Here is an 18,676-nt window from a genome sequence, read left to right as displayed (position 1 = left end):
CAGACAAAAAAACCCACACTACAAAAATGAGACAAATCTCCCCCCTCCACAAAACTTCTTTCTGAAGTAGTAGTTTGGGGCTGGGAAACTGCATTCTGATGTAGTACATGTGAGGATCCATGCAATGTAAATACTTTGATTATCTTGAACTCCAGGGCCAGAAGCTGCAGAGAACTTGCAGTCTGTGGAATATGCGAAGACTCTATCACACACAGCTCTCAGTAAACACTTTTCAGAAATTCAGCTGCTGGTAGGGTTATTTTTACTTCTATCAATCACTTCCAGTGAAGTGTCACTCTTCTTCCTCTCTTTTAGTGAGGCCTTTTCAGTGAGAACTGCAGCCTGAGCATTGGCTGTTTTGCTGCTGGTTTGTGTGTTGTTTGTTTTTTGGTGGGGTTTTTTTTTCTGTCAGGAATATGCAAAGGAGAGGATTCACCTTTCATTTCTTTTCCTTCACTTTGTTTCACCTTATTTGCCTAGACTGGGTCAGAACTTCAGAGTTAGAAGTTACACCATGCAGGGCTTCTAGTAGTGGTTACAACAAGCACTGCAGATGGTCCTGATGGGAAAAGAAGTTCCATAGAGAAGCTCAGTATTGAAGGAGGAATGTGAGTATTGGCATGCTGAATTTTGGGACAGGCAACAATAAATGTTTTTTTAAAGGTTTGCACTGTCAAAGGCAAAGAAATTACCAGAAGGAAAAAAAAAGATGTTAAGAGACATCCTGGTCTCTGATTTGAAGAGACATGGAACTGATGGCTGCACTAGTGGAAGGATGAGGAATTGGCTGGATGGTTGCACTCAGCAAGTTGTGGTCAACAGGTCAATGTCCCAGTGTGGCTCAGTGATGAGTGGTGTTCCTCAAGGGTCAGAACTGGGTCTGGTGCTGTTTAACATCTTGGTCAGTTACATGGGCAGTGGAGTTTAGTGCAAGTTTGCTGATAACACAAAGCTGTGTGATGTGGTCAACACCTCCCTGGAGGGGAGGGAGGCAGCTAGAGGGGCTCTGTGAGACTTGAGGGATGGGCCCATGCAAAGCACATAAAGCTCAGCAAGGCCAAGCATGGGTTGGGGCAGTGCCAAGAGCAAATGCAGGCTGTGCAGAGAATGGATTGAGAACAGCCCTGAGGAGAGAAGGACTTTGGGGGTGTTGGCTGATGAGAAACTCAAAATGAGCTGGCAACGTGTGCTTGCAACCCCGAGAGCCAACTGTATGCTGGACTGCATCAAAAGAAGTGTGGCCAGCAGGTCAAGGGAGGTGATTCTTCTCCTCTGTTGTCGTGGATTTCTGTGCTCAGACTTGAGGCCACTCAGGTGTTGGTTACCTGATGTGTAAATGCTTGGTCTTTTGGTGAGTTTGAATGGTGGGTCTGTGCAGGACCTAAGAGTGCTTTTCTACCAATCTGTCGTATGTTTTGAGGTGGAAACTTTTAGTTTTGACTAAAGTAGCTCTAATCTTGCAGTTGGAGATACAGCTTGTGATGGATAATTGCAAATTCTGGCAGAGCACCCTTCATGTTCAAAATATCACAGCTTCTTAGTTTAGAATAGTCAGCTGCTAAGAAGAAACCGAGACTTCAGGAGCTTGAAGGTTTAATGCATTAAGATATGAAAAATGTCTCCAGGTTCTGCAATAGTAGGTATCATCATTTAATATTAAGAAGTGTTTTGAAAGTGATTGCATTTGACCTGCTTGAGCTTGTACTGCATAGTTGTACAATGAGAACAATGTATCACTGTCTTCATGTTCTTTCACCAGACCTTCAGGGCTTCTCCTCCCTCACCCAAAATAGAGCAATGAGAGCTAAGAAACTTGTGATGGTCAGGATGCTGGTCTCTTGGTAGTTGTGAGCAGACACAACTTCCATTAGTAAGTAGTGGGGACAGGAGGGTCATGGGTGTGTCTGTGAATCTGGACAAATAACTTCCTCCATGTGTGATATGTGGTTGTCAAATGATGAAACCAAACAGAGAATTTCTAAAGGTTTTCAAAATGGCCACTGCTTGGGAAAGTGTATGTGGCCGTATATAAGTAAATACAAAAGCAGTTTTGTTTATGAGAGAAGGATTAACACATGAAAGTTGAAATTACCACACATGACAGGTCTTGGACAAAATCCTGCATATTAAGCAGGTATCATCCAGGTCTTACAGAGTGCTGCATGATGATCAGTATCTGCAGATTTCCCTTACCCTTCCTGTCTCCACGTGGGGATCTGTCTTCCTGACTGATGGGAAGAGCATCATGGCTGAGTGCCTTCTCCCTGTGCCACTGCCTTCTGTGAAGTGTTGAATCAGCTCTGTTGAGAGACCAGCAGCTGCACAGCCCAGACAATCTGTTTCTCTTTTAACAGGGCTTTGGTCTGGGTATGTTTGCCTGGTTCCCTGATGTGTCATGTCTAGGAGAATGATAAAAGATGGCACATTGCCTCTGTGAAATAATCACCTCACAAGTCAATAACCCTTTCGTGGGGCAGCTGTTTTCATGGTATTAGTGTTAGTTGGAAACAGGCAGGTGACTTTAGGGCAGAAAGACCTTCTGAGTCCCTTTTCTCCATTGCCCTGGCTTTCTTACTCCATCCTCTGCCTTCTTCAAGCCCAGACCTCTCTCTCAGGCGTGCTGACTTGTGGAAATTCGCCAATGCTGCAGCGCACCAGAAGCAGATAGTGCTGCAGGGAGAGAGGGTGGGGGAAGGACAGTGTCTCAGGAGGGAAGCGGATGTATGGTTCAGCTTGGAAAGATGAAGAGGATTGAAATTCTCTCAGTGATTTTTGTTCAGCGGTGTTTTTGCTTCGTGTCATTTTTCTGACCCCTGTGCAGTCCTCAGCATGGTGCCACTTCAGCTGAGACTTCCAAATATTCTTGGGATCCTCCTCCTCTTCCTTTTGCATGTGTAGTCATGAGGCAGCCAACACAGTGCAGGAGTGGAGAGGAAATAAATCTATTCAGGAATGTGAAGGAAATGCTCTTGATTTTTGCAAAAATAACACCCTTCCATTTAAGCTGCTCTGTTCTACCTTTGTGGTTTCTGACTGCTTTCTGTCTGGTTGTAGGGAATGGGAAGCAGTTCTCTCTAACATCTGCCAAAGACATGGTATATGGATGCTGGGGAGCCCTCTGCCCCCACCTCTTACTCCACAGTATATCCTGCTAGAGGCAGGCGAGGTGCCTGAAAACTGAAATGAAGTGGGCAGCAAACTGGAAAGATGTTGTTTTGCCCTCTGGAGCTTAGGGGAAATAAAGTCTGTTTGCTTGGAGTAGCTGGGAGCAGTAGCTCATTAGGGGCCAAGGTTCTTGGCTGTCAAAGGAGAGCCTCCAGGGGCTTGGTGCTTGACCAGGAAGGGTGGGAGTTTGGATGTAATGGGGAAATAACTGAACAGGTTGGGATGAAGAAAGGGAGCTTTGGCTCAGGAGGGGTTTAGATTATATAACAGAGCATTTCTGTGGTGAGGGGATCTTCTTAAAGGCATCTTGCATGGTGTGAGTTGAAGGCTTCTGAAAGGAAAGCCTGTGTATGAACTGGCAGCTCCCAGCTGTGTCCTAGGAAGTGTGTTTTTTCCAGCACCCTGGGTATTAAAGCTCACTTAATCACATAGTGCTGTAAGGCATTCACTGCTCCAGGAGTGTGCTGTGGGGCTTGGGAGAAAAGTAATGGGTTTTATTGCTGGATTTTGATGCCATTCTGGCAAAGCAGAGCTGTAACCCTGGGTGGCTAAGCTAGTGCACTGAGCAAAATGAATCAATGAGAACTGCAAAATAAATAACAGTTTTACTGCATTGTCACTTGCTTATGTTGACTCCATCTGGTGAATTCCCCCTTCCCACAGTTTGGTTTTTTTTTCTTTTCTTTTCTTTGCTATGTAATGGTTTACTTGATTTTTTAGAATATATATTCAGGCAGAATAAGCACAAGAAGTCTTGGGAGAGCAATCTCCTTTCTCTTAATGGCTTCCTTTGCATTTCTAGGCTGTGCTGAATGCTGCATGATTTTGTTTCCATTCACAGTCCCCCCATTCTCTGTTGTGTACAAAGAAGCTGTGTACATCTTTGTTGTGTGCAGCAGTTCTTCATGTCTGATATCTACTGAGTTGTGGCTTAGAAATAGATCTAGGTCTTTGCTTCAAAATGCCAACAGCAGAGCTTGCACAAGCAAGAGTATGAAAACATTTGTAGCAGTTACTTGAAGCACTAGAGAAATCTTAGTCATCCTTGCTAGATGTTTTAGGGCTTTATTTTATTTTTGAAGACCAATGAAGTTCCTACAGGCAGAAAGCTAGAGGAATGAATGTTTGATGTTACTCTCTCCAGAGTCAGTCCAGTTAGATTCCAAAGACCTGCGTGAAATCTCAGGATCTCTTCTGTGATGGACATAAATTACAGTTGCTGTGAGTGCCACTGATGTCTGGGATTTAGCAAGTCTCTCAACATAATGTTTAAAAAAAGTAGATAAGCCCTGTGGAATAGGAGAAGGTAGATTTTGAGTGTTTGTTTATTTCTGGGTTCTTGTGCCTGGATGATGTAGGAATACTTGAGATAAGTGGTGCAACAGAAGAGAGAGAGACTGCTTGGCCTGATGGGTTATGTGACAGAAAGCACAAATGTGGGTGTAGAGAAAGAAATAATCAATGTGAAAGAAGAGGAACAGCAGCAATATATGAGAAAGCAGTGGCCTGGGGTGGCATATTGCCAAGCTTTGCATGCATGGATGACAATCTTAAATTCATGTGGAAGGGGAGGCAGAGTCAGCTAAAAGGGAGTTTGTGTTTGTGGACACTGGTATGAGAGGATGGTATCCTTATTCTGAATTCTGCTGTCAAATGTGGGGCTGGGGGCAGAGAAGAGTGAAAAGGCAGGTGCATGAAAAGTGCACCCCAAAGAGCCTCTGTGTGCTGGAAAAGATGGCAAAGCCTTCCTGGGAGTTCTTGAGTGATTTAATCTTCATGACTGTAGTCACACATGCAAGAAATACAGAGAAAGGGAAAGGCTGGGGGGGCAGCACGGGTTCCTCTTGGAGCTACTATTATCTGTGGTTAATGAGATCAAACGTTGTTAATTTTTGCTTCTACCTTGTTCAGTATTATCACTTCTGTGTTAATTTTGATACCACTAATGAGCATGAAGATTAAGAGAGCATCAGGCTTAGATCTCAGTACTTCTATTTTCTGCTGTGTCCCTTCTGCCACATCCTGCTCCAACAAAGGTGTACCATGCCTTGCTAATCTTGGGGTCATTGTCCAGCTGTTCCACACAGCTGTACAGGTGGGTTTCATGGCACTTAGCACTGAAATGAGCATTAAGGGGTCCAAATAACATCTGTGGTGTTTGCTCTTTTCCCATCTTCCAGTAGAAAATGTGTGTAGACTACAGTGGCCATTACTACTAGAGTAATTTGGTGTGATTTTTTGGGGTGGTTGTTTGGTTTTTTTAAAGAAATAAGTGTAAGAATAAATAGATAATTAAAAATGTGGTATTACAGGGAGGAAGGTTGCTAAGGGTGGTTAAAATGGAACTTAACAACTGTGGCTATCAATCTGGGCAAGTGTACGAGAGGGTTGCATCCTGGCAGATGCAAATTCCATCCCATTTCATGACCATAAAAAGCACCAGCATGTTTTTTGGAGGTATTGCTGCATCATAGTCATTGCAAAGAAGAAAGGCAAAGATGAGGACATGCAACTGGCACTTGAAAAAAACAAATGGGAAAGTTTTTTGCGGTGGCCATAGTTGTGGAAATCTGTGCCTGGCTCAGATTGTCCCCCAAGACAACTCTGTTCTGTTCAGACAAGGCTGTGGGAAATCCCACTGCAGCAAAAATGTTGTCTCTAGTGTATATCTCAAAGTCTTAAGTGATCTTTTGTATGCTTTGATTCAAGCATATAAAGTTGTTAGACACCCAGAAGATAAAGATTATGGTCTTGAATTTTTTATAGTGTTCTATGAGTAGCTGAAGTCAAAGCAGAGAGAAAGTTTGATGAGCTCGTGATTGGAGGAGGTGCCATGGGATTTTGTATTCTTGGAATTTTCTTAAACAGAAGTTTAACAAGCAAACTCTATGGCTTTTGACCATCGAAGGATTGAGATAAAGCAACTACTGAAGCCATGTCACCTGAATTGTTATCAGAATTTGTGAACTCAACTGGCAGCAGTGAAAGTTTGTTGAGTTGTTTTGGGACTTTTTTCCCCTCTTTTTTTCTTCTCCTTTTCAAAGGCAAACCTTGTATCAAGCACTAGAGCAAAGTTAAAAAGTTAAAAGTGTCAATTTTAAGATGGGGTTTTAGATTTGCTTTTCCTTAGCTCAAAAATTTAGGAAGAGTAAAATAGTAGTTAAGCTACGTTAAGCTAAGTAAAAATAGTAGTTAAGCTACAGATTACTTTATTTTAATAAAAATCACAATTTATTGTGGGCATTTGTGCCACACAAGGCTTTTGAAAATTTGGCATAATGCTGGCAACATGAGTGTGCTGCAGGCAGAGCATTTCAGCCTCAACATCCTGTGCTTAGGTTCCCACAGCTGCCGGGTGGTTTGTGCTGGCTGTCAAAATCCTGCTCTGAGGAGGGATGTGATGGTTTTGGTGGTGAAGACCATGTCAGCACGGAGCAAAGCCATACCAAGGTCCTACAGTCCAAAGATCAGGCAGCAACAGAATATGAATGCAAATCCCGTGGCTTGCCTGTTCACCCTGTGCCTGCCTCTCCCCGGGGAAGGAGGATGCTTTAAAACAAAGGGTGGAAAGACCTCTAGAGCATTTCCCAATTTTGTTTTGTCTCAGACAGCCACAGTACACTTCTCAAAGAGTCAAGGAAGGCAAAAGGATGTTCCCAGTGTGGCTGGGTGTCTGAAGGGCTTTGCAGCAGGGTCCTCACATGCTGAGGATCAGCTGCAGGTACTGAATGCAGTTGTTGGCGCTGGCTGAACAGCAGCGTTTTGCAGTAAAGTTGTCATAAGGAGAGAGCAGAGGGAGGGGCTGATCTCTCGGCCTTCCTGTTAAAACAAGCACTTGTCTGGTTCATGTTGGTGTTGTGTCTTCTAAAACACAGTTGCAATCTCTTAAATAAAATAGAAGCCACATGTAGCTGGTTGGTAGCCTGTCACAACTGAGTATAGCTGGAATCTGAAGGTGCCAGCACGAATGATTTTTCCATCCACACAGGAGAGCAAGGGCAGTATTGAAATGCAGAGTAATCTAATGTTTGTAGCAAAATGCAATAGTGTGCTGCTTATTTAAATCTATATGTATCTCAGTATTGAACATACAGTCACATACTTTTGGCACTGCAGTTCAAGCAGATTTATTTGGCAATATTATCAGAATATTTATCTGGACAGTAGCTTTTCTTCATGGGCATTTTTTGCTTGTTTTTATGCTAACCTCGCACGTGCAAGGGGATACCTTCAGAAGGTATACTGGCATAGTGGTTTGCCATTTCAGTTGTGTTTGCTGTATCTTCACTAACATTTATGAACAAAGACAGTTGACCTTTGCAGAGTGAATGTCTAGATGCATCTGTAATTAGAGAATTAATACTGCTATGTCTCATTAGGTTAGCTAAGGTTGTAAAGTTCAGTTGAGTGCCTGGTGGTGATTTGAATACTGCTACAATAAATAAAATTCAGAACCACACCAAGGTAATTTTTGAGAGACTTAGTTGATTCACTGCAGGGGAGGGGCTTGGAACAAAATAATATTTACGTGGTATGTGCTCCCTAGGGATGGAGAAGCAGTAGTGCTCAGAGAGCTGAATTCTTCATCAGATTTGCTTTACATCCAATGCACAAACTATTACAAAAGAACAAATGTGTCTTATTATTTTTTAGCTTTTCTTCCTCTGCTTTCCCCTTAAAATGTTTGCTTCAGAAATTTGGAGCCTAGTGTGTCAGCAAGAAATTGGTTTCAGAGTGTGACTCTGACACTCCATGCAAGCAGTCCTCTGAGTCCTCTTCGTTCTTGTGCTGGCAAGATATCAAAGATCTGCTGTAGCTTTTGCCATTTTAAAGCTGAGTAGAGACTGGAACACTGCGGAGAAGAGGTGGTAGAGAAGGGTCCCCCAGTGCAGTGAGTAAATCCCTGCTGCTCAGTAGGGCAGTGAAGGGAATGGCTGCCACAGCAGGAATGTTGCAAATTCACACTGTGGGATTGTGCTCTGTTATGAGCCTGGAGAAGCCCACCTGTGGGACTGGCTGTCCACCTGAGCACTGATGGAGGTGCCAGGTAATGCCAGCTGTGATAGCAGCTTGGACAGCTCTGTGGGACTCAGGGATGACTGTTTCAATGAAGCCTGCAAGCAGACTTAATTTCTAAATAAAAGCAGAGAAGTGAAAGATTTAGTGATGAACCACTCACTGCTTGTGCCTACCCTAATTTTATCTGTTGTCTGTAGACAGAATTAAATCATTTGAGCAGGAATGTGTTCTTTTTTTATTTTATGGGAAAAAAAAAAATATCAGTGTTTTCTTTGAGATTTGCATGTGTGGATTTCCCTGCTTGCTGGGCTGCTGTTGTAAAGACACATGCTTCTTGCTGCAGCTTGACTGACTGGCAGTGCTGATGCATGAAGACAAAAACCTTGATAATTTCAATTCTTTTATTGTTCCAACACAAAGGATGGCATTATGCCTTATGAAGAGATCTGGAAAGAGATAAAGGTTGTTAACATTGAATTAATAGATGCAGTGCAAATAAACAGGATGTAATGAAAGACAGAATGTCCAAAGCCATAACGATAGCTCTTTTTTTCTTTATTTTCTTTTTCTTTTTGTAGCACTGGGGAGGGAGGAGAGGAAAGAAACACTATCCAAGACTCCTTTTGCCATCACCCCCTCTTGAATAAAGAGCGACTGGAGGAGCTGCTCTGCAGCAGACAGTGTTAGTTTTTGTGCATTAGCATGAATTTAGATTCCAAGACTTATTTGTAGGACTCAGCATTTTTGTAACAGCTACATTCAAAGAGGAAAGAAAGCAAAAGAATTTAGATATTTACCCACTTAGGCCTGAGCAGGCACTTCTTTCTCCCAGATAGAAAACTAAAGCCATATCTCAGTACCAATATATCAGTATTACAAGCTGAGAACCCTTAGGACTGAAAGTTTCTGCAGGTATTGTTTCTGTTTTAATAACAGGAAGCCTTACTGTGAGGAAAATAGGGTAGAGATTATAAAACTGATTGTCTGTTGAATGAGAGTTCAGATTCTAGAATTGGTGCAAGTAAGTAAAAGTTGCTTGCAGAGTCAGATGCTGCTTTATGGTGCCATGTGCAATGTAGATGAGAACTGGGTCTATAGTGGGCCTAATCCAAGCACCACAGCTGTGAGGAACTAGGAAGAATTGCTGAAGTTTAAAATAAATAAGGAAGTGTATGTAGGTGTCTTGATCCCCTGTGTAGGGAACAGATAGCAGGTGTAATGATCTGATAGTGCACACTATAGAAAGTTACAAAGAAGTCATTCCCTGTCTTCAACCTGTTTATTACCTGTGCCCATGGATATCTTCTCTCTCTGTTGTTACAATTTCAGAGTCCAGAAAATCACTTGCTGCTCCCTGGAGTTCTTAGAAGGCTATTTCCTGTATAGATCAGACCATTAAGGTAGGAGGGTTCCTGCTATCCTTCCTTGCTTACGCAACACTGAATCGATGCAAAAGCAATTAGAAGATACTGTGTCACTTTTTAGTCTCTCTTTTCTTTTTTTTTTTTTTTTTTTGTCAAGAAATTCTTCACAGGGTGAAATTTCACAGAGCTGGCCTTCCAAGCTGAGGATGAGAATTGGTTGTATGCTGCAGGTGCTTGCTAGCATGGGTTACACCATTACCCTGGAATTTAGAGCTGAAGCTTCCCTCCAGGAACAGGCCCTGAATTAGCAGGGCATTCTGGAGTGTCTTCTGGCATCTGCCCTGTTGTTCCTCCAAAACAGGCAGAGCACCCCCAATGGTGCAGCTCCCTTCCCTCTCCAGCTTTTTGAGATCTTGAGGAGAGTTGTGTGCATCACTAGAGGCTAGGGCTCTGGAGGTTTTGTACTCTCTTGCCTTTCATCACCTCTGTTTTTGCTGATGTCCCTGTCAATAACTGTTAATACTTGCTTCATCTTACTCTTTTAGGCAGTGGTTCTGTAATTCTGAGCTCCAGCAAAAATACAGTTTTCTGCTGTGCAGTTCCTGTGTTCCCTCACCACACACGTGGCCATCCCCTCACTGTTACACAAAGGCTGCTGTGCGTTGTACATTAGATCACTGAGCTGGTTTCATGAAAAACTGGGAGGTGGGGCATGTCATTTGGAAGCTGGGTTGGTTAAGGAGCCTGCCCACAGCCTGTCGTGACAGCCTGTGACTCAGCTAAACTGTGAGGGAACTCAGGAGGGAGACTGGGTGCTCCTTGAGCTGATACTGTTTGATGCTGCTCTTTCCTCAAACCAGCAGTGCTGGAAAACTTATCTGAAACTCTGGGTCTGTTCACAGCTACCTCTGCACTTCTGTAGAATATCAGGGGAACCTGATCACAGTTTTATTAAAGCTATCACAGCAACAGAAGCACCATCTCTCTTCAGGCTCAGGAAGATGGCAGAATCTCCATTTATGTTCTTTGCAAGTTCGTTAAATTTAACCACATGGCTAGGATTTCAGCTCTGTGTTTCTAAATCATCACCTAAATTTTGTAGATAGGGGTTCTTTCAACCCTGGCTGGCTTTCATTTTAGAGGTGTCTGCTTCTCTAAGATGTCTTAAAGGTACAGGGATGGCTTCCAGTTTTAGACAGATGGAAAAGATTTATTTTTAAGGCTCAGAAGGAGAAATCCAAAGGTTAGGAGTTGTATTATATGTGTGATGTTGCTTGGTATGTGTATCTGCTCTTTATTTTTGCATTTCCTTTTCTCTGCTTCTCCAGGTGTCACCTTGACATGAGTATATTCAAACTTGGCATTATGGAGTATAAGAAACTTGCTTGTAGGAGTGGAGAAAAGAAACTGCAGCATTCGGTGTGTCAAAATGCCTTGTAAGAGCTCTTTAGAGAGTGAGAATTCAGTTCTGTAAAATGTTTCTCATGTGCACTTGGTACACAAATGAAAAACGACACCTCTGCACACTGTGCAAGCACAAGATGTCCAGATTATAGTGCAGTTAACAGGAGTAAAGAGAATGGTTATATCTAATTAGTAGCACAGGATAGGTGAGAAGGCTTTTGAAATGTCCTGCTCAGAAGTGGCATTAATCCAGTAATATCCAAGCAGTAAACCCTGTAATGCTTTTCTAAATGGCCTGGTAGTCCTGAGGGTATTTAGGCTTTATTGTTGTACATGTAATTTAATGAACTTTTAAAGAGACCTCTAGGCAGCAGCCCAAACTGAGAAGGGCAGAGGGGAAAATGCTGATAGACAGTCCTACTGAGCTAGAACACAGGGGCAGTGAAGGGAAAGCTGCTGAATGGGCTGATGGCTGAAAGAAGTAAAGCAACTGCACTTGGACTTGCTAATGGGCTTTTTGTCTAAATTGGAGCCATCTCTTTCTCTTGGAAGTTATTTGTGTTGGAAATCAGGCCATAGCCAGGCTGGAGCAGGAAGGAAGAGGCGGATAGTTAGAGATCTCAAAAGGGTGTGCTCTGGGTGCAGAACAACAGCTGTGGAAGAAGTAGGTTGGCTGTGAGGGCATTGAACTCAGCAAGAAAACTTCCTCAATCCTTGCACTGCTGAAAATTTGATGTCATGCTGGAGCCTTTGGAGAAGAGCTGGGGGAGCCTGGAGGGTGGTCACGATGGTGAGGCTCGCTGCCCATTCAGCTGAGGAGCCAGCAGCCCTCCTGAGGCCATTTGTACCCTCCTGCAACCTCTCTCTGCTTCACAAAAATGCAAAAATGTGCACTTGGCAGAGGAGTACTTGTCATTCTTTTCCTGTTCCCAGCCTGGAAAAGAAGTATCTTACCTTCTGTTCGTTGGTTCCTGAGCACTTCCCCAGCATTTCATAAGAGTTTTACAGGCCTTGCCTGCCGTGTTACCCATGTTGCTGTGTCTGCTTTGCTGAAAGGGATGTTGAAGCAGCAAGGAAGTGTAAGGTTTTTTGTTTGGTTTTTTTTCCAGTGATGCAAATTGTCTATATGGGAGACAATAAAGAAACCAAAACGTGCAACTTCCTTCCTGTGACCTTTAAATCATGTGCTTCCCTATATTGAGATGTGACTGTGACACCATTTGTGCCTTAGCTTGGCAGTTGGGTGGAAAAGCAACCTCATTTTCTTGGGCTGATTCATAGGTCCCTAATGACAGGTTACCTGTTAATACTTGTTCTCAGCAATTACCCTGCAGTTGTGTTGTGACTGGAACCTGACAGCCAAGATGAGTGAGAAGAGTTCCCTTGAGCAGCAATGATAGTTTTTGTTTGCCTGTTGGAAAAAAGTTCCCCCACAGTTGTTGTAGTCCTTTTCTGAGGTGGAAACATCAGAGGTGATTGCTCTTTGCTTCTATAATGTTGTGATGCATTTGACAATGCTTTACATAGCATCAGTTTTGTTGCTGTTCTGTCGTTACAGTAATTATTACTACAGAGCATCAAGTATCAAGCTGGGATCACGGGTGTATTGTGTAGGAACCACATAAATGTACAGTAAAGAGAGAGTCTCTGTCACAGAGTGCTAGTGGTGCCTCAGCTCGTGGCAGAGAAGAAAAGGCTTGATTCAGCACCATGCTCCTGTGGCACAGAAGCTCAGTTGCAGAGTCTGATACAGAGCAGTTCTTCAAATGGGAGGGACACATTTCTTGTGTACAAGGTTGCCAGATCAGGAAAGATGAGCTCTTACCTCCCTTCTGCAGATTAGTGCCTTTAAAATAAGCTGGCCTTGCATGTGACAGAAAGAAATTCAAGCAGCTATATACTCAGAGGTCCCTTACTGACCCTGATGGGGTCAGAAATTCGTGTCATATTTCTGCAGCACAGAGTCAGTGTGAAAGTCCTTAATGTTTTAAACCTCACTGAACTGTTAAGGATTTGCATTGCACCTGAAAGTCTCTTCTCCGGGCAGCTGGGAGTGGGGGTAAGTGGGAGGGTTATTCTCCTTAACAAAGGGATCCTTCTCTGTTTGCAAGTGCTGCAAACAAGTAAGGAAAAAAATTGTTGTTACCCATCCAGAAGTGAGTGAGTGAGATCTGTCTTCATCTCAGATTCCAGATATCCTCACAGCCACTCAAGGTCCTGGCAGTTTTCAGTATTCCTCAATCTAGGAGATGGGAGAGCTGGGAGGTAGTAAAAGCCTCATGATGGCTTCACATCCTTTGGCTGGAGAAAATGCCAAGAGTAGCCTTTCCCCTCATCTTTGAGCTCAGATCCATGTAGGTGCCAATTTAAAACAGAATGATGCTGGCTCACTGATGTTCCTCTCTCCTCTTCCTTTCCAGCTCCTCTATGACAACCCAAAGGCCCGGCAGGAAGTAGAATACCACTGGCGAGCATCAGGATGTCCCCACATTGTCCATGTCCTGGATGTTTATGAGAATATCCATCATGGGAAGAGGTGCCTCCTCATTGTCATGGAATGGTATGGACCAGCAGCAGCTCCCCACCAGGCATTGCTCTTTAAGGGAGCAGAGGGTGTGGGAGAATGTGTTGGGTTAGGTGAGAATTAGGTGAGCTTTCTCAGCAGCACAGTTTTAGTTGCATAGCAAACCTTTTGTTGTCTTTATGGAACTGGAGGAGAAATGATAGCAGCTTCAGCCATCTTGTATGATGGAAGATGAGGAACCTTAACCAGAAAATAGTATTTCCTTGTATTGCATGACAATTGTTCACATTAATGCATTGACTAATTAGTACAATCTCGAAAGATATGTCCCTGCAAATATAATAAACTTTGATTGGGATTGGCTCCCAGCTTTAGATGTTATATCTTATCATCTTACATGATCCTTTTTGCTGTTATTTTAACTCTAACTTTGCCTATTCTCTTCTTGATCTGTAATACCCCATTTATTGTCTTCTTCACCAAGGACAGATTAATAATCCTTTTCAGTATCTCTGCTTCCTTTTCTTTTATTCATCTCTGTCCCCTATATAAACCAAGATTTACTGTCAGCCTTCCACTGCCAGAGTCTCTGAATTCCCAACCATGTGTAGCATGTTCCTTGTGACAGGGTACATTAAACTGAAAGCATCAAAACTCCTTGGTCTTGTTTTCTTTTCTGTTATTTCCCTGTGATACTGGCTTTGGGCATTGCTTGAAATGAGTGTGGTTTTTGGGAAGCACTGGCATAGCAGGCCTGTAATATCTTCTTGCCGCAGTTCTATGCAATTATATGGATGCACAGGCAGGTGTTAATTTGATCCTTTCTGCTCATATAAGGTGGGGGTTTTTTTGTGTTCTTTGTTTCAGCATGGAGGGAGGAGAATTGTTTAGCAGGATCCAGGAGAGAGGAGATCAAGCTTTCACTGAGAGAGGTAAGAAAAACCACTAGTTTAGGTTTTGTGAAAGGTTGCTTCTCCTTTCCTTGGTCACTTAATTAGATCTTTTTTCCTGTAATTTTTTAATTATTATTTTTTAATTTTTTCTATCAGACTCTGTATTAAACAGTTATTTTTACAAGTTCCCGGAAATCAGGAATTAGAATTTACCAAGTTCAGGCACGAAGTGAAAGGTTTAGAAGAAAATTCTTCATACAAAGCTGCTCAGCTTCTTCATTTCTGAGCCACTGCAGCCACTGTTACTCTAATCCCTGGTCTTCTGCCAGACCACCTCTTGCATCAACGCAGCTCCTGCTGTGATTCCTCTTCTGGCTGTCCCTGAAGCAGCACATTGTGCCCAGCTATACTGTTAGGTGATGAATATGATGAGCAAATCACATTTGATGAAACATCTCTTACTCAAGGGTTTTAAAGTGCTACTTGAAATGAAGTGTTATTAGCCAACTGTAAACAAGCCTGCTCATCTATAATAAGGGCTATGTGCAACTTTAAAGACCTGCTGAGTCAGTGACAGAGCTTGCAATAGAATGTTGTTGCCATTTTTATTGTCTTTGCTCTTTATTGTTTGCAGAGTACCATGGGTGTGCTTGACTCTGGTTCTCCTTTCCCATTCACAACAGACAAAAGGTTGTTTCTGCTCAGGAGTAAAAATGTTAGTTTTGGAGCTAGCATCCTGACAAGATAATTAGAAGAACAGAAATTTACACCTGAGCTTGTAAATTACTGTGACTGTTTTGCAGGTCTGGTAGAGAGGGCAGGCCTTTTATGATCCTATGTTTCCTGTCCTGGGATGAGTCCTTTAAGTGGTATGAGACTTGTGTAGGGAAAAATGAGCATTTTCAGGAACTCTATTTGTTCTTCTCTAAAATACAAGTTTCCAGGGGAGAAACTGGTTCTGTAATCATCAGTGATTCCACTCTGCTAAACTGTGATTTTTCTACATTAAATACCATTGTATAGCATCCTAAATACTTAGAAATCATCTGGGAATGTTAAACAAAAAAATTACATTCTTTCCTGAGATAAATTAACCCTGTTTCACTGGATTCCCCAAGTCCACTGGCTGGTTTTGTACAGCCACAACTTCCCATTAGGACCCATGGCTTTTGGCCTGAGCCAGGAAGGTTTTCCCCAAGGAAGATGAGTGTTTCTGCCTTCTTGCCCAAGACTGTGTAATTTCAGTCTCAAAACATGTGAAAAAGGGTTCCGGGTTACATTACAATAATTTCTACTTTCTCTCTCACTACTGCAGCTGAGGTTTCTACCTGTGCAGAAAACTGAGGATCAGGTTAAAGTTGCTGATGCCATTTCCCTGTCAGTGGAGATGTAATATAATGCTTCCATGGTACACTGGGAATGTCAGTCCTCCCTGCCTGGAGACCTCTCCCTGTGTAACCGAACTCTTCCTGACTTTAAGAGTACTGCTGCTGCAAAGCAGCTCACCAACCACTAGAATTTCCCACTGGGGTTTCATATTATACTTTAGAAACATTTTTTTTCAAAGGTGGCAGTTTGGACTTTGCAGAACTGAACTGCTGATTTTGTTTCTCCTGAGGAAAAATTTCTAAAGACAGCAAGGAATGAAGATGTGACCTATCCTAAAATTACTATATTGTTATGCTGCTTTATTTTTAGAAGATCTGTTAGATTCTTCTATTACCCCTGAACTAGAAGCTGAAAGTTAAACTTCTGTCAAGGACAACCAAGGACACATCCTGGACAATCCAGGGATATGTCCTGGTTGGTGCTCCTTTCTCCAGTCTTGCATGTTGTACCAGCTCTGCTCTTGCTGTTTTTCTGGTGAGCAAATTAAAGCACAAATTTAGAAGCTCATGAAAATCAGGAGTCTCAACTGTTCAGTTGCAATGCCTGCTCAGGAGGAGGGCTGAGCAGCTGGGGAATCGGGGGGTACAGTTGCCTGCAAAACCAAAACACAGCTGTTAGGGCTAATTTTAGGTTTTCTAGTCTTGATGCTGGCCCTATATTCTAGCAAGCTCTTTTTAAGTCCTAAGCATCCCCAAGCATGTCCCTGAGTTACAGTGGGAATGTTAATGTGACCTTTCTCTAAAATTGTATTTGTAGAGGCTTCTGAGATAATGAGAGACATCGGAACAGCCATCCAGTATCTGCATTCAATGAACATTGCCCATAGAGATGTCAAGGTGAGGCCTGAAGGTGTGTGGGCAGGGAGAAAAGAGCAAAAGGCAGAAAAATAAATGGGCAGTGGTGGTCTAAATAGAACTAGGAGTGCAATTAGGTGGTCAAAGTGTTCCTGTACCTCTGCTGGCGTGCAAATAATTTGCAACTAGTCAAAGGTCAGACTATTCATGTGTGCTGATACCTTCCAGTTGTGTACAGAATGCAAAAGAATCTGGTGTTAGTAAGGTGGTTAATTAAATAGGTTCTGCCAACTTGCAGTCCAGTTAATTAACAAGGAAATAACACTGCATGAAGTGAGCTTGTACTAGGTACTATACTTCTATGCAAAGTCCTTGCCAGTTATTAGTTGTATTCAGAATCATACTTATCTGAAAAAACTCACCCCAAATCCTCAAATAAAAACAATAAAAACCCCTTAGCAGAAGAAACTGCATATATAAGAAGAATAATGCCAATTCCATGCATCCAACCCATTTTAATAGTATATATAAATATTTGGGAAAATTGGAAGATCTCAGTTACTGCCATGTAGAAGGATGCATTTCATTAGCTGAAATTTGTACCCAGATCTAGTTGCAGGGTTTGTAGTACTGTAATTTGTTTTCATTCTGTCAGGTGCACAGCATAAGCAAAGACATGATAGCTGCACCAAAGCACTTGTAGTGCAGTGATACAGCAGTGTGGTGGAACGTGCTGGAGAGCAGGTCACAGGATCACAGCCTGAGGCATCTTACTGATTCCACAGTTCTGAGTTTGAGAGTTTTCTACAGGTAGTTTTTTGTGTTTAGCTGGAGGGAGACCTGCCATGGCTTAGTGTCCCTGAGGGGTATGTTGGGGAGGGTTCTTTAGGTAGGAATGACTTAACACTTCAGAGGCTAACAAGCTGTTCCCTTCTGTGGAGCTGTATGCCATTGCCTGTTGCCAGCACAGAAACTGAAGTGCTTAGCCCCAAACATCCCCTGCACACACTCAGTGAATCAACACAGAAATGGTTCAAATTGTATAGTGGATTAAGGGTTGGACTTGATCTCAGAGGTTCTTTCCAACCCAGATGATTCTGTGTAGTAGATTCTAAATCCTATTTTCTTTCAAGTCCTTCCTTCTTCCGTATGTCCCTAAACAGATGAGGGAGGGCAGAGCTTCTTTATGACTGAGAAACTGGAAAACAAGTTCAAACAATTGCAGAATCTGGATATGTGCCATTGTTCCTGTGCTTGTGCACAAGAGCTTGTACTTCCCTCTGTACTTCTCCTGGTTTTGGAGATCCTTTATGGAGTGTGGAGCAAGACTGGAATTAATTCAGGTTTCAGGAGACAGGGGAAGAGGGGAGCAGGAAGGGGAGTGTGTCTGTGCCAGTTAATTCTGATGGAATTAGAGAGAGCTCAGGGAGAGTTTGGCTGTTGACTTCTCTTGTCTTCCACCTCAGCTACCTGAGTGTAGTATGCAGGGCTCTCAGATCAACACAACAATCCTAGTAAATGTAGGGAACTAGAGAGGGGGTCAGGAAGCCAGACTTGATGCCTGATGGACCTGATGAGAGTCTTGTGACTTGCTCTCCTAAATGCCATGTTGAGAAGGTGTTGATCTTTAGCCTGAGTAAAAATGTTACATGTTGGGAGGGAACTTTCTGCGTGATATGGTGGGAATGTGAGAGAAGTAAGAAGACTCAGATGCAGGTGATGGTGCAGGCAAGTGAGAATGGTTTATCAGAGATGTTTCTGCTCATCAGAGACATCTCTCCATTGTCCACTTTATCCTTTCTCTTGGTGATCTTTCAGCCTGAAAACTTGCTTTACACATCTAAAGAGAAGGATACTGTTCTTAAACTCACAGACTTCGGCTTTGCCAAAGAAACCACTGTACAAAATGCACTGCAGACCCCCTGTTACACTCCTTATTATGTGGGTAAGTTATCCAAGATGTGTTTCTTTTGTGTTTCAGTCTGGCATCCCTCCCCTTGTAGTGGGGCCTGTGAACTGCAGGAATGGATGGGAAATCTTCTATTGTGGATGCAATGCCAAAAGATAACCTGCAGGATTTGAACTGCCATTCATCCCAAACCTAGTCTGGTTCCAGTACAGTTC

At 42.8% G+C, this 18,676-nt stretch overlaps 1 protein-coding gene across 1 annotated transcript in view; it reads left to right on the top strand.

The window, feature by feature from the left end:
- The window catches only part of MAPKAPK3 (MAPK activated protein kinase 3), a 46,528-nt gene that overhangs the window by 17,999 nt on the left and 9,853 nt on the right, over positions 1–18,676 (top strand). Inside the window, exons 3-6 of the mRNA XM_071755625.1 lie at positions 13,373–13,512; positions 14,344–14,408; positions 16,515–16,594; positions 18,371–18,497. Of these exons, the coding sequence (XP_071611726.1) occupies positions 13,373–13,512; positions 14,344–14,408; positions 16,515–16,594; positions 18,371–18,497 (412 nt within the window). The remainder of the gene's footprint in view (positions 1–13,372; positions 13,513–14,343; positions 14,409–16,514; positions 16,595–18,370; positions 18,498–18,676) is intronic.

The sequence above is a fragment of the Heliangelus exortis genome, chromosome 12 (genome assembly GCF_036169615.1).
Source record: "Heliangelus exortis chromosome 12, bHelExo1.hap1, whole genome shotgun sequence".
Classification (NCBI taxonomy): domain Eukaryota; kingdom Metazoa; phylum Chordata; class Aves; order Apodiformes; family Trochilidae; genus Heliangelus; species Heliangelus exortis.
The sequence above is the reverse complement of the archived record's forward strand: the minus strand, read 5'-3'. Positions and strand labels throughout refer to the sequence as shown.